This window comes from Pseudopipra pipra, chromosome Z (genome assembly GCF_036250125.1).
Source record: "Pseudopipra pipra isolate bDixPip1 chromosome Z, bDixPip1.hap1, whole genome shotgun sequence".
Lineage (NCBI taxonomy): Eukaryota > Metazoa > Chordata > Aves > Passeriformes > Pipridae > Pseudopipra > Pseudopipra pipra.
In genome coordinates this window covers 45,750,144-45,772,350 of record NC_087581.1, presented here as the reverse complement: position 1 = coordinate 45,772,350, position 22,207 = coordinate 45,750,144, and the positions used below count along the sequence as shown (strand labels likewise).

Sequence of the window (22,207 nt, the reverse complement as noted above, 5' to 3'; positions counted from 1 at the left end):
AGCTTAAAATTCTTAAAGAAATTAAAACAAAATGATTATACTCAGATTATTGTCCCCTCAGTTCTTTGGAAATAATTTATTTGAGAGTCTCAGTTTCTCCAAATTGTTCTAAAGCTGATGAAAAATAAACTAGAAATAGTGGATAGTCTTGATTTAAATAGAATTTACTTTTTAGGAATATATAAGTAGAGTCTTGATGAGGAGGTAAATAATGTTCAAGAATTAATAATTTCGAGAAAATCTTGGGTCCTGTGTTCCCTTTTGAATGTCATTTCTGTATTTCAGCCTTCCTGTGTGTCTCTGGTTTGTGTAGGCACTTTGGTCAGAAAGAAGGAACATTTACCATGTTGACTGGTTGGCAATGAACTGGGGAGGTTGAATTTTTTAAAGTCAGACACTTCAAGTTGAATTTATTTTTCTTTCTGGTGATGCTTGTGAGTTCATGGACTCTTATATATTCACTTTTAATGGAGTGATTCAGGAGCACTGAGAATACTCTGTGAAGTTTGTGATCTGTACTGTTTTTGTGAGCCTTGTGGGAGTACTATAAATATTCATAGTACTCTAAAGCAAAGATTAAATTTTGAAGTCCAGCTTTCTTATTTTAGAATTTAAGGTATTTCTATTACAGGAGAAAGACTGTGGACTTCAGAAGAATAAGTACAGCTATTAGACCAGTTGTAACCTCTGATGTATCATGCTTAACGCCTTTAAAGTTTTCAAGGATAGACACCACCTTAATATGTCTTCTACAGAGAAAATAGGCTTTTTAAAGGCAATATCTGAATATCTGATCATGTTTCTAATATACATTCAGACTTCTGTGCAGGGAAGTGAAGCATGTGGACTTACAATTATGTGTGTTCAAGTTAGTGGATTGTTAACAGGTTATTCATCATGCAGTCTATTACCATATTAAATGATGCGCTTTTTTAATATGCATTAAAAATAAGTTCTAGTAAATGAGAATCATGAATTTTGAGTAAAAATATGTTGTCTTAAATTCTTAGGCATGTTAACCTGTTATGAACGGAAAGCAAAAAGATCTTTTCTTAAACTGTTCTCATGTTTTGCTTCACATTTGCAGAATGTCAGAACATGCACCTACTATCAGCTAATATGCCTACTACCTAGCTAATGGGAAACTGTAGTAGCTAAACTGCTTTTGGATAATTTTCTCTACTTTTAAGGTTATTTGCATGTAATCAAGAAGAAAACATTGTTTCCATACTCACACTTTCTTCCTTGCACAGGAAAAAAGAGCTCTAATGTTCTTTGTGTCATTGCATTAGTACCTTGTACTCAGCAGGTTATCCACTGTCATCACTAAGTCACTTTAATATTGCTTCTGTGTATAGTTTCTCATCCTGTGAGTGTGACCCACATTTCAGTTATGGAATCCAAGACCTTGACTTTAGCAGAATTCCTATTACACCATATTAACAAGCTGATCTAAATTACTATATTATTACTGTATTTGAATACAGTTTTACTATTTAATACTTTGCCATCCCTGATGGATTCTGTAAGCTCAGTTAATTTATCTGAGACACTTTGGATAATTATTTGGACCATTTTAACAAAAAAATATATTTTGAATTCTAAACCAGCTTGTAAGTGTTAAGTTAACATTCGTAAATGTTAACTTAAACCCACAGACTTGGACATTACTTTTCCCATGTTTGTCTCTTAAGAGGATGTATGAGAGACAAAAAAGTAGTAAGTGCTAATATAGGTGAGACATAGTGTTTGGATAAAAAACAACATTAGAGAATGAAGGCAAAAGAGTCTTCAGTGAATAAGTTGTGAAAATTCATTATAGTCTCCCACAAGGGGGAAACATTGTGAGAAGACATTCTAATAGGGATTAAAAAACTTTGATATTTCAGTGAGAAATATTACTGGGATTTGCTTCTCAAAGAGATGTATTTTCATAAAACATGAGACCAAAAGATGCTTGGATGAGACAGCCAAAAGATTCTTTTTCATGGAGGAATTATAAATCAAGAAACTGTATACCTGCTACTTGTGATGTTTGTAAGTAGGTAGGAAATTGTCATAGAGCTGGAAACTGAAAACAACGCTGACTTGAGAATGCTATAATTCGATTCAAATGGAAGATTAGTGGGCACTTTTTTTCCAAAGGATGAATAATGGAGACAGGTAATAAAACCAACAAAATGAAAAACACTCGTTAAATATGGATACAACACGATGATTTTTTTAGTTCAGTAGTTCAAGAAATATTTGGCATTTGTGCTCAGAGAAGATGGAATTCTCGACAGCCATTGTGCTGAGCTGGAAGGCCTTTTAAATAATACAGTGAGGTGTCTCTTGCCTTGTCCTTCTCAACTTCTGAAGCATCTAACATTGGGCTTAGCAACGTTACTTCTTTTGAAAATGAGACACGAGTCACTCTTTAAAAAGGTAATCTGAAGAGGCACAAACTATGCATTTCTTTCTTCTGTGGAATAGTTTAGTATTCACTGGGGAAATGTTGTGATTTTTTCACAAGATTTGCGTTACTTCAGCAGCTTGAGTCCCTCAGCGTAGAAAAAGATTAAGCCCATATAGGGGAAAAAAAGACAACAAATAAATTTTCAGATGTTTTAATGAAAAGCTTGTAACAACATGACTGTCTTCTGAAGGAACCATAATGAAGACAGGCAGCATTCTTTTTCAATTTCTATCTGTCTACTGTTTTAACAAAATCCTTTCTTTCTATATCAGTATTTTATACTTAGACATGAAACTAAAATATGTCTGTGAAATACTTTCTTTAACCTTTTTTGCTTTTACTGACTAGGAATTTGGAACTTATTCTTTACTTGCAGTCATGTAACTTGTTCCAGTGATGATGTAGTTTGCAATTTATCCTTTGCACAATTCTTACTGATGATGGTGTTGTATGAAAGACAAAAATGACTTCTGTCTTTTGGATGTCTTGGCATAAGTAGTGATTTCTGCCTGATCTGGCTTTAGTTTATTACAGTGGAAGTATTTTATTCTTTTTTCCTAGGCTTTTTTTGTTACTGCTTCTGGTTAACATTCTAATCACAAACTGACTGATTTTTTTGAGGTTAGGAGGGACGTCTGGAGGTCATCTGGTCCAACTCTCAGCTCAAGCAGGGTCACCTGTAGCCTTTCAGGAGGAACCTTCTGTGTTTCAATGTGTGCCCATTGCCTCTGGTCCTGTCACTGGGCATCACTGGAAAGAACCTGGCTCCACCTGCTGTGCACTGTCTCTTCCGGTATTGCTACACATTGATAAGATCCTCCCAAGCCTTCTCTAAGTTAAACTGTTTCATCTCTCTGTCTTTCCTCCTGTGAGAACTGCTTCAGTTCCTTCATCATTTTAGTAACCCTTTGCAGGTCTCTTTCCAGTGTGTCCATGTCACTTGTACTGGTAAACTTGGAAGTGGACACAGTACTCCAGGGAAGGTGTTTTTAAGACTTGTTTTAATTCTCATAATCTGACTCTGATTTTGATTAGTAATAAGTTCAGCTAATTTCCCTAAGTCAAGTCTGCTTTGCCTGTGATGGTAATCAGTGAGTGATCTCTCCCTGGTCTTAACTCACATGCCTTTTGTTACATTTTTTTCTTCCATGTCCAATGACAGAGGGAAGTGATAGAGTGGCTTTGGTAAGCACCTGACATCCAGCCAGGGTCAATCCACCACGCTCCCATCTGTCTCTGCTTTCACCCTCTGTAGGCTTCCTTTTTGTGTTCACATTTTGCCAGGAGCTCCTTTTTCATCCATGCAGGCCTCCTGGCATTTTTGCCTGACTTCCTGGTATGGAGTTGTCTTCAGCTTGAAGGTGGTTATCCTTGAATATTAACCAGTTTCCTTGGGACCTTCTTCCTTCCCAGGGCCTTATCCTGTGAGACTTTGCCAAGCAAAGTGTTCAGACTCTGATCTCCTGAAGTCCATTGCCCTTCTCTGAACACACTCTAACATCTCAATGTCCTTCTTGTAGTGAGGGAACCAGAACTGGACTCAGGATTTGAGGTGCTTCATCAGTGCCCAGTACAGGGGACAATCACTTACTTGCTGGCCACACTGTTTCTGATACAGGCCAGGATGCCACTTGCCTTCTTCCCATGCGGGCACGCTGCTGCGTGCTGATCCCCAGGTCCTTTTCTTCTAGGCAGTTCTCCAACCCATTTCCCCCCAGCCTGTAGCACTGCAGGGGGTTGTTGTAATCCAAGGGCAGGACCTGGCACTTGTCCCTGTTGAACCCCATACAATTTACCTAATCCCATGGATCCAGCCTGTCCAAATTTCTCTGTAGCGCTTTCCTAGTCCCCACCTAATTTTTGTGTGTCTAAGTGATGTAGCAGGTGACTGACCATTTACTCTGAGGTTATGGGGCCTTGATTCTGCACCCCATCTCTGTCTTCCAGTTTAGGGCACTAAGTACCGGAAGAGCAAGTGGTCTTACTGTTCAAGACTGAGGCAAAGAAAACATTTAGCACCTTAGCCTTTTCCTCGTCCTTTGTCACTACATTTCACACCACATCCAATAAAGGATAGAGAGTCTCCTTAGCCCTCCTGTTGTTGCTAATGTATCTATAGAAACATTTTTTTGTCTTTCACTGCAGTAGCCAGATTAAGTTCTAGTTGGCCTTTGTTCCTTCTAGTTGGCCTTGTTCCTTCTCTGCATAACCTCACAACATTCTTGTAGTCCTCTGGAGTGACTTTCCTCTTCTTTCAAAGCTGATAAATTCTCTTTTTTTCCTGTGCTCCAGCCCTGAGTTCAGCAAGCTTGTTCAGCCAGGCTTGTCTTCCGTGATGGCTCGTTTTCTGGCACATGTGAACAGACTGCTGCTGCTCCTTTAGGATTTCCTTTGTGAATAATGTCCAGCCTTCCTGTACCCTTTTGCCCTTCAGGACTGCCTCCCAAGGGATTCTGTCAACCAGGCTTCTACACAGGTCAGAGCCGCCCCTCCAGAAGCCCATGGTGGCAGCAGTTCTGCTGGCCCTGCTTTTTGCTTCTCCAGTAGTTGAAAACTCTCCTTGGTTGATCACTGAGGCCAAGATGGCTTCTGACCACCACAACACCTGTTCACAAACAGCAAGTCCAGTGGGTCCATCCCCTAGCTGGCTCTCTCACCAGCTGTGTCAGGAAGTTATCTTCCACTTGCTCCAGGAACCTCCTAAATTGATTTGTCTCCATTGTGTTGTGTTTCTAGCACACATCTGGTAACTCCATGAGTCCCCCATGAGAACAGTGACTAGGAGTTGTGAGACTTCTACTTGGAGAATATTTTATCTGCCTCTTCATCCTGCCTGTGTAGTCTATAACAGACTGTCACCATGGTAGGTAGGTCTTCTTGGCCTTCCCACTGATTCTTGCCCATAAACACTCAATGGTGTTGTCATCGTCATAAAGCTCTAGACAGTCAAAACACTCACTCACATACAGGTCTACCCCACTGCCTCTCCTTCCTTGCCTATCCCTTCTTAAGAGGTAATAGCCATCCGTTGCAACACTCCCATTGGGTGAGTCATCCCACCATGTTTCTGTGACAGCAGCTGTGTCATAGTTTTCCTGCTGCGCAATGGCTTCCAGCTTCTCCAGTTTGTTTCCCATATTGTATGCATTGGTGTAGATGCATTTCAGTTGGGCTGTTGTTCCTTCCAGCTTTTTTTGGGGGGAAGCCCTAGTTGCTATGTGACCATTCTTAAGTACTTCTGTAGTTTCTACCCTTGTGTCTTTGGATGGACGCATGGGTGTCACATGGATCTCCATCCTCCACTCCAATTAGATGGCAGACTGAAGGACCTTGCTAGCAGACTGACTCTCAAACTTTGGAGTGCTGTGTGCAGGCTTATCTCTAGCAAACGTGGTTTTATCCCTTTCCAACTTCAAACCCACAGGCAGAGCTCCATGCACACCAGCTGTTCTCTCACATAAAAGCCAGTGCTCCCTCCTTGTCTTTCTGGCCTATCTTTCCTCAAAATCTTGTGTCCCTCCATTGCAGCTTTACAGTCATTAGAGTCATCCCACCATGTCACCATTATCATAAGATCATAGGCTTGCAGCTGCACACAGCTCTCTCTCACTCATCATGTTTATTCCCTTGAGTGTACTTCAGTGAGCCATCCCAGCATGCTGATTTCCCAGAAAGGCTTTTGGGGATTTCTCTGTAATTGTGCCTTGTAGGCACTTCCTTGCTCACCTACAAATGTTAGACGTGACCCTGTTTAAGCCCTGTTTTGTTGATTTCTTAAATTATTATACATTTTTAAAATCCTTTCGTGTCACATTGTTCCTGAGCATTACTCCTCTGCAGGACTGCTGGTATCTTGCTCTGTCCCCCTTTATTCTTAGCCAGAAGCTGTCTTTAATAGGTCAGCCATCCTTCTGGCAAAGGTACCTCTGTGCACTTAGTGAGTTGCATCTCATCTCTCCTAAGCAGACACAGATCTGGAAATAGGGTCCCATGGTCATGGAATCCTCAAATCTGTTTCAAACAGCAGCTCTGAGGCCAATTATTGATCTATACTATCAGTCTCCTCCTCTCACACCCCTACCCCTCACTGGTGGGATAGCAGAGGACACCACCTGGGCCTTGATTACTACCCACAGAACTCTGCAGTCACTTTTGATGCAGTCTGGGTTGCCTCTGGCAGTATCACTGGTACCCACAGGAAAGAATAACAAGGGCTAGTAGTCACTGAGTTGGACAAGCTTCAACAGTTCCACTACAATATACAGGATCCAGGCCCTTGGCAGGCAGCAAAAACCTCTAGATGATGGGTCAAGTCAGGTCATTGAAGCAGTTATTTCAGACAACTTGTTGATTAAGATTCCAAGACCTATTTTCTGAATTGCAGTTTCCATCTCTTGAGCTCATAGTCGTATAAGTATGGTTTGAGATAACTGTAAGGTTGTAGATTTTAGGGAAAAAATAATCTATGTTATGGACTGTAAAAATTGGTATCTTGCAGACTGCAGGAAGTTCCTTGTTAAATTCAGGCTCCATCCATGAGAAAAAAACAGGAATGTGTGGAATTCCATCAATTACTGCTTTTTAAACAAATACGTTTTCATGGTTGAAATGTCCAAAGAGTTTATCAGTCTTAATGCCTGTCTCAGTCTGAGGAGACTGGAATGTTTGCTAAAGAGGATGAGTTATGAGATAGACTAAACTCCTCTCAGCATTTGTAAATTCAAAATGTGATGGTTTCACTCTAGGCCTTCCTGGAGACCAGCTTGTAACCAGGAAGGAACTAGGAAAGTGATCACGGAAGTATTCCATGCTATTCCTTTACGTAAGTTGAGGTATAAATAAAGCCAGCAGGAGGGACCTCCCTCTCTTCCTTTCCGGCGAGGTTCGAGAACGGTGGGTCCCTGTCTCGGTCTGGCTTATCTGGAGCTGAGGCCTACAGTGACTGCTGTTATCTGTGAGGGGAGAGCGCTGGGCCGTGTCTGGCCATCCTGCCTGTTCAAAGGGAAGTGGTGAGATTTTTGCTAGTTTGCCTTTGGTTGGCTGGTTGACTTGCTCGGTCCTTGCCCCTTTTTGTCCTTCTCCCTTCTCCCTCCCCCTCTTCCCTTTTTTGTGGAGCTGTTTGGGATTTCTGGAGTTGTGGTGTGTGGTATCCTCGTTGTGTGTATCTGTCTCATATGTAAAATATATATATATATATATATTTTGGCTATAGCTTTGGCTGCTTGGGTCGTTTTCTTTTCTCTTCCCTCTCTGGGAGGCGGGTCCTTGTTGTCGGGTTTCGGGGGCTTGTCGGGAAGCCAGCTCGAAACTTGCACACAAAATTAAGGGGCTTTAATCGAGGAAGTGTGGAAAAAACAGAAGAAATAACAACCCTTTATTAAAAGATATACGTATGTTGGCAAAAACAGTAACAGAACACAAAAAAACTAGACAGTAGTCTTAAAAAAAAAGGTCTGAATGAATACTTCTCTGTCCTTTAGCGCAGTCCTAATCGTGGCCTGCAGGGGGCGCTGTTGGATCGCTGGAGGTGCAGGGCCTGCAGTTCTTGTTCTGAGCTGACGGTGTTCCGAGGCTCTTCCCTTCTCTCCCAGCAAGCACAGACCTCTCTGATGAAAGCCCAGTAGGTCCCAGCTGGAGTCACGAGGCAGTGTGCGAGCTGACTGAGTCCGGTGGTCTGGCCTCACCAGGACGAAAAGCCAGAAAGAAAAAACTTCCAGGCCTTCTCTCCAAATGCCCGCACGCAGATCCCCCTCTCCGTCCCTGAGAGCGAACTCCCCAGTCTGCCTCCCTCCTCCCAAAACTTCTCTCTCCCCAGCCTCTCTGATGGGCCATTAGCTAGGAATTCAGCCAGATCTTTTGTAAAGCTAATTGACTCCCCTACACTCACACCAATTTTTCTTAGAGTGGAGCAGGGGAAGAAAAATTCCCCTATGGAATTTATAACCTATAACACCGTCATTCATTGTTAATTGGCAAATTTACAGAATATGCACTTACATTTTTTTCAGAACATTGCATTGCAGAGAAAAGATATGCTTCCTCCTCAAACTGAGATTTTAGAAAATACCATATTGAGAAAATATATAATAATAGCATATAATTATATATATTGTATATGTAACTATATATATTATATATATAATCTATTATGTGATATATATTATTTATATAAAATATAAATTAGCCTAAAATAGAGCATTTAGAAAATATTCCATTGGGTTACTTTCAACATGACCCTTATTTGGGCCCTTCAGGCTGACAGTACAAAATGCCCGGATATGCAAGTGTTGCACCTGTTTTTTCCATTAATTAATATTGTCCAAAGATCTTTTGTTGATATGAGGTAAAAGAACAAGGAGTGGAGTTTTATCTTGTATATGTGTATGTGTAAAAGTTTCCACTTTTTCAGTGTTCTTATGTCATTTTGATTTTAGTGTTAGAAATGTTTTTTGTAAATATAAGTGGAGTTTGTGAAGAGTATGTGATGAATGTATATTTTATAGACTTTTCTTAAGTGTTTTATGGATGTGATGGTGGAATGTACTGGGTGCAGATGTCCAGGTGTTGGCAGTGAGGGGCTTCAGGGGTGGTGTGTATGAGGAGAGGCCAGTGCTGTCCTGTGCCAGGCACAGCTGTTGTAGGCAGCTCCAAAACAGACCCAGTGCTGGATACAGCCAAACCCTCCATCAGCAAAGGGTGGTGCTGCTTCTAGGACAGCATGTTTTAAGAAAGCGGAAAATGTTGTGTGTCAGTGTAGCATAAGGTTAAACAAGGGAGAGAAACAACCCTGTGAACAAGGTCTTTGATGATGGAAGCAGAGAAGGTATTCTAGTCCCTGGAGCAGGTGGGGGAGACCACAGTGGAGTAAGTATTTCCTTGAAATCTGTGGAGGATCCCATACCAGAGCAGGTAGATATTTCCATGAAGAACTGGAGCCCATAGAGGACCCATACAGGAGCTGTTCCTGAAGTACTGTAACTTGTGGAAGGGACCCCATGCTGGAGCAGGCAAAAAATGTGAGAAGGAAGGCATGACTGAAACAGGAGGGACTAACCTCTCACTATCCGATTCTATTTGAATTATCAATAAATTAATTTACCGTTCCCCAAGTCAGGTCTGTTTTTTCTTTGATGATAATTGGTAAGTGATCTCTCTGTTTTTATCTTCACACATCATATTTTAATCTTATTTCTCCCCCTGTTCTGTTGATGAGGAAGAGTGAGAGAGCAGCCGGGTGGGGGCCGAAATCCATCACAAGGCCTTAACTTCTTTAGTCAGATGTTTGTTTCAGATGTGTGTAGTTTTTTAAAGTTTTCTAGCAGGACAGAAACCAGCTTGCCACTGAAAAGTTTTAGCTCTTGTGATGTTAAAGTAGTAAATGACTCATACAGGCTTTTTTTGTGGAGAGAAATTGTTTGTTCCAAAAAGTTTGTCAGGTAACCAATTGTATTCTAACACAGAGTTAGAACTAATTAAGATTTAGTTTTTAAACTAGAATGTCAGGAAAAGGCTTGTCCAATGACAGTTCATGCTTATATCTTGTCTTCTTTCTTAAAAGCAGACCAGAGCATAAAAAAAACCAAACAACCAAAACCAGCCAGAAAACTCATATTAGTAGACTCTCTTTGGAGCTGTGTGGTGTTCCCAAAATTTCATAAGAACTTGCTAAAGTAATTCTAGAGTTGTTTTATTTACCTGTAACATTCTCATTTGCATTGAAAAGTGAAATATGTTCTCTCCTGTACAATTATTGTACTGGGCAAGAGTAAAGATACAAGGAGCTTTGTTACAGCAGTTGGGTATCATTATGAATGTTTTTTCTTGGTAGTTTCTTTCAGTTCCCTTTTGTGAGTTTGACTTTTGCCTCGATCTCTCTTATGCTCTTATTCCTTCTTACTGCTTGCTTATTGCTTGTTTTCTTCATTTTCTGCATTCCTGTTTAGTGTACTGTGCTTTTCTGTATAGTCCTCTTCATACCTTCCCGCCCAACGCCATTGTAAGCTGCCATAATTTTTGTGTTTTAAGGCTCTTAATCCTACTGTTTGTCTAATCAATTTCAGTTTCCTCAGAATAGAGCCTGCCAAATGCTCCCCTTCCTGCCAGCTGTGTCTTGGGTGTCCTTGTGTGACTTGAAAGTTGCTCTCATTTGTCAGTTTTCTATGCATTTGGCACGTTGTCTCTCCCTCTGTAATGAACAAGCTTGTCCATTTTCATTGAAAATGACTTTGGTTTTTAGTAGCAGAACTGTTTTTCTGAATTCATGTTTTATATGCTGTGATTTTTTTTTTTTAGATGCTGGATGTCTACGACATTCTTCCTTTTGATAATCCAGATGGTGGCGTTTGGAAACAAGGATTTGATATCACATACAATGAAAATGAATGGGACAATGAACCACTTCAAGTTTTTGTTGTGCCTCACTCCCATAACGACCCAGGTAATATTTTAATTGTGTTGATTTGACTACTTAGAGGCTTTTGAATTAGGAAATATGTTGCCATTTCTGTCAAGATTTGGGGTTTTATGAAGTATATTAGTTAATATGTTAGATTTCAGTCTATACATCTTAATCAGATGTATAATTTAGGTGCCATTGACTTCAAATAACAACTGTTATGATATAAATTGTACATCTACTTATTTATTAACCAGAGTAGAACTTCAGTGTTGAAATTGGAATGTAGTATGAATTTTCTGTGTTCATTCTTCTGGTAACCCATTCAATTTATTCATTGCTGCATTATTTGCTGTTCTTATTTTGACTTCTGGACTGTCACAGATATGTAACCCTTAGCCTGCGCTAAAGAAGTATGCTTTTGGAAGATGTGACAATGGTAAATCTGAAGTTTTTGACTGTAACACTGCCTTTACTGTTTTGCGCACACCCCCAACCTCCAGTGGGATAACATAAAGTCTAGATTTAAACAGAAAACTAGGTATGCCTACCTAATTTCACTTCTTCTGCCCAAGTGGATGTTAACTGTAATAATTAAAATGGAGAAATGTTCCTTTATTTTGAAATTGCTGTAAAATTTACCACAAAGCAGTGAATTATACTGCTACAGTATAGTTCTGATATATGTACACTGAACATGAGAAGCTGATGGTTGTTATTGTAGAAAGCCACAACTTCCATGATATTAGATTTTACTACTGTGTATCTCTCTAACAATTTAATTTGTTGTTTGAAGTGGATCTGAGTAAAGATATGGTAGTTTGAATGGAAGTGGCTTTATCTGCTCATATTTTCAAAGAGAATGAGCACTGAAATTTGGAGGGGAAAATCAGGGGGGGTGCATACAGGTTGTGCTGCTGCAGTGAAGGTACTTGTGTCTGAGCGTACCTCCTGGCAGCCGTGCTCACTTTCCCGTTTCCATGAAGAGCCTGACCGTTAGCGTGAGATTTAGAGTGACATTGTTTAGCAAAATGCCCTGGCTTTCCACAATGATTACAATGAATTCCAGGAGGATTAGGTAAGACCTTTGGCTTTTCCCCTTTGCTTTTATCAGGGCAGTTAGCATTAAGTTGTCCTTCTTTATCACAATTATAGCATTGAGGGGTAAGACGCAGTATTGCAGTGAGGGCAGTCATTTTGTGATCTATAGTACCCACTTTGGAACATGCAGATACTGTATCAGCCACAGATGGGTCTCCTGGCAATGCATCTATAATTTTCTAACAATCTTGGTTCGCATTATCTTTTACTAACTGCTTTAGGAGTGCCTGATGCAGAATTTCATCATCTACCTGCTTTTCTAATGAAACTGCAATACGTTCAACAAACTGTAAAAAAGGTTCCCTTGGTCCCTATTTCACTGTTGTATGTCTAGGACGAGGGGAAGCAAGTTCCATAGTTTTAGTCAGAGCTAACATTCCCATCTCCTGACATTGTTGTAACACAACAGGATCGCACTGGGCTTGTAAGTCAGGATTGCTAAAACAATTTTTTCCCATTAAAGCTTCCACTCCTACACCCAATCTCGGATCCCCTGCAGGAAGTCTCATATTCTCCATAGATATTCTTTCTGCTTGTTTCTGCCAGTTAGTTTTAAACACTTGGTGTTGTACAGGTTCAAATAAAACTTGAGCTAGATGGTCAATATCATAAGGAGCTAGCAAATCAACATTAATTGCACGAATCACACGCATAACTTCAGGACAATTTACACCATATTTTGTTACATACATTTGCAAATCCTGAATAGCCTTCCAAGCAGATACATAATGTTCATCTTGCTTGCCAGAGTTAGGAACAGCTTTTAACACAGGATAAGCTTCTACTCCTGGCTCTATTCCTGGAGCAAATGCAGCATCCTTCACAGCTTGTGAGGGGTGCCCGATCTTGTCTAACAGCTCCCATTCCCCCCTTTCTGCAGCTTGTACCTGCACCGTCTCCCATTGCTGTAACAGTTACAGTGGCAAAGTCCATGGATCAGTCAGTGTTCGTGTCTTTCGGCACTGGGACCCCCCCATGTACAGGTTGTAAGGCTCGATTACGGACAGAGGCATTTTCAGCTTCCTCCATGTCTTCATCATCTATTGGGGGGGGCTGACGCCTAATGTTACAAGCCTTTATTAGGTATATCATCCTCATTGTTTTCATCAGTGTCTTTGTCCTCCTCCTCGTCCTCCTCTGGCAGAGGAACAGAGGATACAAGCTTTTGCTTTGCTTTAAATCCTTCTACAAGTTCCATAGGTGTCTTATAATGGTAAGGGACTGTTGCAGTAGGGGACTTGTATTTACAAGGAGTTTTAACTAGCTTGTGGGGTGCAGGATAGCAAACTTTTGAGCCTTTTGGAGTTCTTGTAGCCGGACCCTTGGTAGATTTTTTAGTATGTGGATCCAGACATCACACTGTTTCTTTTTTATCTGCTAAAGCACCCAATTCATCATCAGAGGGGGAGGTAGCAAGTGGCGATGCCGCAGCAACTAAAGTTCCCTCCTCCCCTGCATGTCCTCCTGTATCTGACAAAGGCTCTGTTTCAGGCAACTGAATACCTTCTCGAAACTTGTTCATTAAGCCAGTCTTTTAAAGTCTCAACCAATATATGCCAGGTGGCAGGCAAACCTTCTACTTCCTTAGCATTCTTAGTACCCTTATAGACCTCTTTCCAGAGTTTATTCTCCACCTTCTCCCAAGTCTTAACTCTAAAAGCAACTCGTGTTAGCTTCAAAGCCTTGCTTTCGACACCAAAGCAGCAAATGTTGCAAGTCATAATCTTCAACAGTTACATCTTTACACTTTAGGAAGTGCTTCCAAGTGGATAGCACCAACTTTTCCTCTTTAGAATCTGATTCCCCATTATCACAGTCTTTGTTCTTGATGGCTCACCTTTTCCAGGTGTCAGTAGTTCTCAGTAGTTCTCAGATCTGGACCCAGGCAGTCTCCCCACTGCTCTCAGCTATGCCAAGCTCTGTCACCACCATCCGTCGCCCAATGGTCAGTATTGCAGTATCACGTCGGGGTCACCATATGTTGGTGTAGAGTTGTGATGGCTGGTAAAGACACAAGGAGTCAGTTATGTGCAGAAAAGATGTCTGAAGTCCCACTTTATTTTCTCATCTGCTTTTTTATACTCCTTGCTAGTATCAAGCAGTTAACTTATTTTAAGTAAGCAAGCAACAGCATTTTCATTGGCTAGGATCTATTCGTGATACATTTGGCAAAGCTCAAGGGCTTATTGCAGTTCCCACATCCTAGGCCTACTGACTTTACAGTCTGTCTTTGTTTCTTCATTAGGGCTGCATGCTGACTTTCTTACCATCAAGGATACACCTGAAAGTTTGCCCAGTCAATATCTTCATCCTGGGAGCTAATAGACCCGCTATTAACCCCTTCAATACAGTATTGTCCAATTATGACAGCTAAATTAATGAAGTATGGATATAGTAAAAAGAAAATAATCACAGTATTAACTTTGAACTGCCTATCTGTAGAAATGTCTTGAAACCTGTGTCTGTTTTCTCTCTTGTAGTTCTAAAAACTTTCCTAGAAAGAAGAAACTCTGTACAGACACTTAATAAATCCAAAGTTATCTCAAAGGACTATACAGAACTTCTCATTCTCTTGGTTCTCCTTAGAAAGGGCTTTGGAGTTTACCTGTGTCATTTCTGCTGAAGTTAGTAGGATCATATCCTAACAACAGGCTGTTGGCATCCTGCTAGAGACCAGTTGCCTGGTCTGGTGTTACATCTGTCCTTCTGGAATAACTTTGGGTGAATTGAACAAAGACTCGGTGCACAGTGTAGGCTGAGGCAATTTTTCAAGAGCATGAGGCTTGGGAGCTGCATGGGAATGTCCTGAGGAAAACAGAAAACTTTACCAGTGTCTATGCAAGTCATGAGATTCAGTAGGGGCTCAGTGTCCTGGTACTGATTTTTTTTATTTTTTATGTTTTATTTCTACTGACACTTTTTCTACAGATTCTAGTAATTTAAATTGTTTTAAAAATTATTTAATTTTGATTGGATTTATACACCTTCTGTAACTGTCTTCCAAACATTGGGCTGATTTCCTCTATGGTGCCTGATGTGTCTCAGGCACTGATGTGTCTCACTACCCATATGGAATTTACCAGTATCTATTGCCATTATGGAAAGACTCTTTGGAGCTAACCGTTGGCTTTCTGACCTCTAGCCTTTTGCTTTCTACTTCATGTCTAGCTTTGAGTCATGCCTCCTACAATCAGCTGTGGTAGGTTTTCAGAGCCAACACCTTTTGCATATGACAAGATTTAGCACTGGGTGCCTTAGCAGTATTTGGTTCATCCTGTAGCACCAGTTCTGTTTCCCAAAAGTGACCCACTGAACGTTGATTCTGAGGAATCTGAGAAATTTGAGTTTACTGAACGTCTTCTCACATCAAGATTATTGCTGGACAGGCTGGATTGATGGACCATGGCCAGTTCTATTGAGGTTCAACAAGGCGAAGTTCTGGGTCCTGCTGTTGGGTCCTGACAACCCCCTGCAGTGATATAGGCTGAGTGAAAAGTGACTGAAAAGCTGCTCGGGAAAAGGACCTGGGTCTGCTGTTTGACAGTGGCTGAACATGAGCCAGAAGTGTGCCCAGGTGGCCAAGAAGGCCAAGGGCATCCTGGCTTGGATCAGTAATAGTGTGGCCAGCACGACCAGGGCAGGGACCATCCCCCTGTACTGGGTGCTGGTGAGGCCACAACTCTAATCCTGTGATCACTTTTGGGCCTCTCACTACAAGAAAGACACTGAGGTGCTGGAGCGAGTCCAGAGAAGGGCAACAGAGCTGAGTAAGGGTCTGGAGCACAAGCCTGATGAGGAGCAGCTGAGGGAGCTGGGGGTGTTTAGCCTGGAGAAAAGGAGGCCCAGGGGGACGTTACTACAACTTGTTTACTCCTTACGATCACTTACTACAACTACCTGAGAAGAGGGTGTAGTGTAGCCAGGTGGGGAGCAGTCTCTTCTTCCAGGTAACAAGTGATTTACAGGAGTAGATGGCCTCAAGTTGTGCCAGGGCAGGTTTAGTTTAGATAGTAGGAAAAAATTCTTCACTGAAAGGGTTGTTGAACATTGGAACAGGTTGCCCAGAGAAGTGGTGGAATTGCAACCCCTGGAAGTGTTCATAAAAGCACATGAATATGTCACTGAGGGACATGGTTTAGTGGTGAACACGGTGGTAGTTTAATGATTGGACTTGATTTTCTTGGAGGTGTTTTCCAACCCAAATGATTCTGTGATTATTTTGGTAGATACTGCCATCTGTCACTACAAATTACAGTCCTCCTCACCGTGTGCCAAGCAGGGCATACGATCTAGAGGCTGTTGTTAGCTCAGCTGGCCAATAGCAAAGGCTCTTAATATCAGGTTGTGCTGGAGGAGACTTCATCAGAGTCTCCAGATTTTTAGCTTTGTGTCTTTTGAGACTAGGAGACTGAACAGCTCTGTGTTGCTTCTATGAAAACAGTTCTCAAAATAGAGGAATTGCTGAGAACATGGACACATCTCTTATTAGACTTCAAAATAGGATGAAAGTTACTAAGCTCACTCAGTGAGAAATGCCTTGAGCTTCACTATATATTTGCTATGATTCCTGAAATATTATAGTATCTTTTGGAAGGTCAGAGGGTTTTCTTCAGGTCCAGAGACCCTCTCCACGCCATTCCTCTCTATCAGTTTGGGTTGTCTGTGTTTAAAAAGCCTAACCAAACAAAAAAAAAACCCAACAAAAAACCCCCACCTCAAAGTCCCCAAGCAAACCAGTAAAAAACCCCAAACAAACACCCTCACAGAACAAACCAACCAAAAAATAAGAAATCCCAAGTAAACAACAGTCACAGCACCAAAAATACCAACCAAAAAATCCCACTGAAAAAAAAGTTAACCAAAACTACTCACCCTGCCACCCACTTTATAAAACTTTGTGGGTCACCAAGATTATTAAATTTCTGAGACAGATAAAGCATAAATACTCCTTCATAACCAGAGGTAGCCTCACCAACACCTTTTCTACTTTAACTTTTTGTGTTATCAGTCATGGAATTTTCTTTACTTTCCCAGTAGGAATTTCCTCTTTACCAAGGAAGTAGGTAAGTAATGTGTCCGTCTATTTCTTAATTTTTACATATGAGTGATGCCTCTTGGTGCACCTGAGAGCTCCATCTAAGGAAGCTTAATCTGTGTTTCCCTTTCCAGCATTGCTCTGACCCTCTTCCAAACACAGGCCATAGTGAACATAGCTTAAGAGTTGTATTTTTACAAGCATTCATACATCTGTCTTGGAGGGAATAATGAGTTAAATCTATAGTAAGATACTTATTCTTTCATCTGAGAGAAGTCCTCCTCATGACTGTCCCTTCAATAATAGGGTTTGAAGAATTCTTTGAAGTTACGAGTGCTGTCTCCCATCTTTCTGTTGCAGCTTTTTTCTGGCGTATGTTGTTCACAAGGGCTTGCCTGAAGTCTTAATGCTGTTGTCAGTCACCTTTAAGAGCTGACTTCCTTACTGTTGTCTGGTTTTTGTTCCTAAGTCTTCCTTCTTAATATGTAAATTCTTCATGCCTTTACTATAAAATTCTGTCTGTCTTTTCACTAGCAGCAACTAAAAGCAAGAAGTCTGCATCTCCTCATACATACAATCTAAATATCTCTCAGTATGTTTAGGCTTCTCAGTTGATACCTAATAGACTTAAACTGAGAGATAATCCTGGTAAATGTAAATGTTCCTTCACCAAAGGTGATAGTGTGAGACTGGTTATTGTTTGTTTTTGCAAAGAATGTTATCATAGAAATCTCCTGACTTGATACTACTTTTGGTAAGTACATTTCTGTGCAATTGCCTAGAGTATGAAACTACACTTGAAAGAGGGAAAAATTATCTGTAACAAACGTCTGAAATCTCTTGTATAGCTAATGGTTGCGTTATTCCTTTCCCAGAGAATTAAAAAAGCATCGTGCAAAGGAAATGCATTCTGGAAAAAAAAGCTTAAGGCATCGTGAACCTATAGTGTAACAATGTATGTAAAAGATATTTACCAAGAAATGAGATCAGTAAAGATATTAGCTGCAGAGGCTTTAAATTCTCATTACATTTTATGTTTTCTCACTGAGGTTACTTTAACTTCTCTTGTAACCAATTACGCTAGTGAGAATATGCAGCTCAAAGGCAAAGAAACTGCCTTGAACCAATCTTATCTAGTGGGTGGCATCCCTGCTCATTGGAGGAGGGTAGGTAGGAACGAGGTGGTCCTTTCCAATCCAAGCCATTCTACGAATCTAAGAAACAGAATCCATAAGGAAGGTGGTGGGTCTAGGTTCCATGTTCTGTTTTGGGGGAGGGGATGACTGAATGTGCTGATGCTCTGAAACACTAAATTCTGCTCAATCTGGGTTAACTGCTTCCGTATGAATTTAACCATGGCCTAGAAACCCTAGTTGGGGTCTATGCTTCTCCCTTCAGTAGCTAGTGTGTTTACGCATAACTGGGAAAGAAGCATTGAGAATGGGTTCCCTTCAGACTTTTGTAGAATGGGTCCCCTTCACACTCTCGATCAGTGGTGGCATAATTGTCTTTTAGTTGCTGGCAGTTGAGGAAGATTTGAGCACCTCAGTAGAATGTCTGATCTGGGGGGGACTCACGCAGTGCATGTTAATCTCAAACCAGTTGTTGTGTGAGACTAGGGCCATCAAATAGGTGGCATTTCTTTCTGGAGCAGATTAAGGAGCGAACATACAACCTGCTGTACTGGCAAAGCCCTTATGTCAGCTGTCACATGGTTCAACAGCAGTTTCTTGTGACTGCCTGAAGTGGATTAGGCAGCTAAAATCCAGAGAGGAGAACTCTGCTCAGGGACAGTGAAATTGTCAACCAGCACAGCTGGATTTGAAAGATGATGTTCAGCTATGACCCAAGGGGTTGAAAGACACCTCTAGCATCTATTGCTCTGTTAGCAGTGATGATTTTGGTAATGACTTCTCATTAAATAATTTAAGAATTGAGATTTGTGAGCTTTGTAATATATGTGTACCAGATCAGAGTATTTTATTGCTCAGTGTTGGTGGTTACAGACCTAGTATAAAGCAGCACTTAAATGTTATTGAAAGTGACTAAAGTAGATTTTTCTCTTGCCTCTCCACCTATGTGAAAGTGTATGGGCACCTCTCAGGACTAAATACTACTTTTTGACACTTCATTAATTATTGGTAACATCAGTAACTTTGCCTTACTAGCACTCACATTAACAATTTTTTACTATTTAAGATAGTCCCCATTTCTCTGGTGTAAATCTGTATAGCCCTATGAAGTTATCTGCAGTGTTAAGATAAAAGAAAAATTAGGCATAAAGGTTTGATGCTGTTTATATACCATGGAGTTCCAGGGTTGTTTTCTGTTGACCAGGTATGCTGGATGGATATGCTATCCAGATATCTGGATATGCTTTTCAGATGACTTCTTAGTTTTTTTAACACGTTCGGAACACAGATTGTTGAGACTGTTGTCTGACCAACCAAAGTGTAGGAAATGGGCGGCTCACAAGTTTTTCTTGACATACTGAATTAAAGAAATTAGAATTTTATTCCTGGCTTATTTCTCAGTATCTCTGTGTGTTTTGGGAATAGGGCATGGACTGGGAAGATAATCTGTCAGTAGATGCTACAGTCCTCTTGATCTGAGAGATGAGGAAACCTAATGGAACTTCTCAAGGAAGATCAATTTGCTGATATGTACTTTTTCCTTTTCAATTACTTAATTTTTACTTAAATTAAAAATAATAAAAAAAGAAAATTCGTGATTGCTGGTGCCCATATATTCCATGTATTCCGTTGATCAAACTTTCTATTTTACAAAGTAGAAAGCCTAATAATCCAGTATACATTTATAAATTTAAGAAATAAAACATCTAAACTTTGTAAAATCAAACTCCTGAGAAGTTTAGCGCTTAAAGCTGTTCACAGCACATAAAGTTCAGTTTTCTAAGAAAAGCCTTCACTTAAGTTTTTGTGGGGAGCGGAAAGAAGGCAGTTCCCTAAGGCTGTTGAAAGCAACTTAATTTCATTTTTTCTTTTTCTTAGGTTGGCTGAAGACTTTTGATGATTACTTTAGAGATCAGACACAGCATATTTTAAATAACATGGTTATAAAACTGCAAGAAGACAATCGAAGGAAGTTTATATGGTCCGAGATTTCCTACTTTTCAAAGTGGTGGGACGGAATAGATAGCCAAAAAAAGGATGCTGTTAAAAGGTTTGAACGCTGAACTATATCTTATCTTCCATGTATCATGCTCCGAGATTTATGTATTTTGACTACACTGTAAACTTGAGATTTCAACTTACTGTGATGCAGAATTGCTAGAACAGTCGTCTGCTTCAGTTCTGACTTTTTGGACTTGATTTGGGTTTTTTCCACTTACAAAATAGAAATCTGTTCAGAAAATTGAAGACAGATTACTGAGTTGCTTGAAAATTTTACCGAATGTTTCCATGTACAGCCATGAAGATATCATTCAAGTTGTAATGAAATTGTGATTACAAACTTTATTTGCAGTCACATTAAAGTATTGACTGTGGAATAAATATAATCTTTCATAATAGCTATTTATGTATTTTTTTCCTTCAATTATAGCAATTATGTTAATAATTATGAAATGAGGGGTTTTTTGTTTGGTTTGAAGTATGTGGAGTTTTTTATAAACATTCAGCTGCTTTAATGGTAAAGTAGTATGTATTCTAAACTCTTCTTAGTTATTTTTAAAATCACAAGTCAAAAGGTAATGTAGAAGTAAAAGATTTGCCTAGATATTGAGACAAGAAAGCAGGCTTCTTGGATAAACTTGAAGTAAGGATCTAGTTTAGAGTTTTCAGGAAGTGGTGATTGGTTGGTTTTTTTTTTGACTTTGCTTTAAGATAGGAACTAACAGTTCTTGGCTCCTCTTTGTGATGCCCTCCTTCTCATGCCCTGCTTCAAGATGCATGTGTTGCAGTATATAGTAAGTCTGTTAGATCTTCACAGCTGTAAAGGTTAGGTAGTGCTGGAAATCTGGGGAATTACGTAGAAAACTAGTCATTAAACATTTATGTACAATGCAGGAGTATTATAGCACAGCTGTTGTTTTTTGACATTAAAAAGATCTCTTGTAACACAATAAACAGTAAATGATAGTCACTAGGTAACTATGTCCTCTCTTCAGAGGAGTCAGGTATTGATTAAGCTGCTCTAACTCAGAGAAGTGCCCTGGAGATTATTTTTTTGCTATGTTTTTCATTACTCTTATGGGTATTATCTATGATGTGACTAAGTTTTGATAAGTTCACTGTATTTCTTTCTTGAGTTCATTAAAGATTTATATGCTGGTGTACAATGTAAATGCTGAAACTGTAAGGACAACCTGATGTTGGAAATGTGGTCATTATGTTCACTGACAATAGAGAGACTGGATTATCCTGTGATCTGTTTCAAGAAGGCATTTTAATGAGTGCAATGATGTGAAGCCTTTATAGAGACAATAAACTTCTAAGATCTGTCAGCTTTCTAAAACTCTAAAATGAATGTTAGATCAAAGATGGGGAGATATTAGTAGTGCTTGAAATGTGCAATGTCTGGGCATCTTGCTCAACTGGCCTTCAGTACTGCGGCACATACATTTTTATTTTTGTAATCTGTACAGGAAACAGTGTTCTTCCTGATTTTAAAGAAGGTATCTAATATGGCACATGCAGTAGAGCTGGTTTTCATTGCACAGAAGGCATTAAAATGTCACTGTTCAACTGTTCGTTATTCCCAATTTGATTAAAGAAATGTAGTCCAATTATGGAAGTTGCACAAGTAATTTAGATTTTGACATCACCTCACTGGTAAATACCTGCTGGGTATACAGAAATTGATTTTTAAGAGTGCGTTTTCATATGGAAGATTCTGAACAAAATTTACATATTTTTCAGGTTAATAAAAGATGGGCAATTTGAAATAGTAACAGGAGGATGGGTCATGTCTGATGAAGCCTCTGCTCATTATTTTGCTGTAATTGACCAACTAATAGAAGGACATCAGTGGCTAGAAAAGAACCTTGGTATGTATATTGATCTAAAATTTAACTATTTTAATACAGGAAGTCTGGGTTTTTTTTTATTTTTGTTTTTGGGTTTTTTTGAGTTGTTTAGGAGGCTCTCTTAACTTTGCTTTTCTGAAAGAATAAATCAGACCACTTGCAGGAGTCCAGTATTTGCAATTTGTGATTGCAGATAGAAGTTCCTGGGCAAAGGGAATTCGAACAATTTTA

The 22,207-nt window shown here is 40.0% G+C and overlaps 1 protein-coding gene across 1 annotated transcript in view; it reads left to right on the top strand.

The window, feature by feature from the left end:
• Positions 1-22,207, top strand: part of MAN2A1 (mannosidase alpha class 2A member 1) — a 111,016-nt gene that overhangs the window by 13,026 nt on the left and 75,783 nt on the right. The window contains exons 3-5 of the mRNA XM_064642549.1: positions 10,751-10,895; positions 20,001-20,172; positions 21,870-21,997. Of these exons, the coding sequence (XP_064498619.1) occupies positions 10,751-10,895; positions 20,001-20,172; positions 21,870-21,997 (445 nt within the window). The remainder of the gene's footprint in view (positions 1-10,750; positions 10,896-20,000; positions 20,173-21,869; positions 21,998-22,207) is intronic.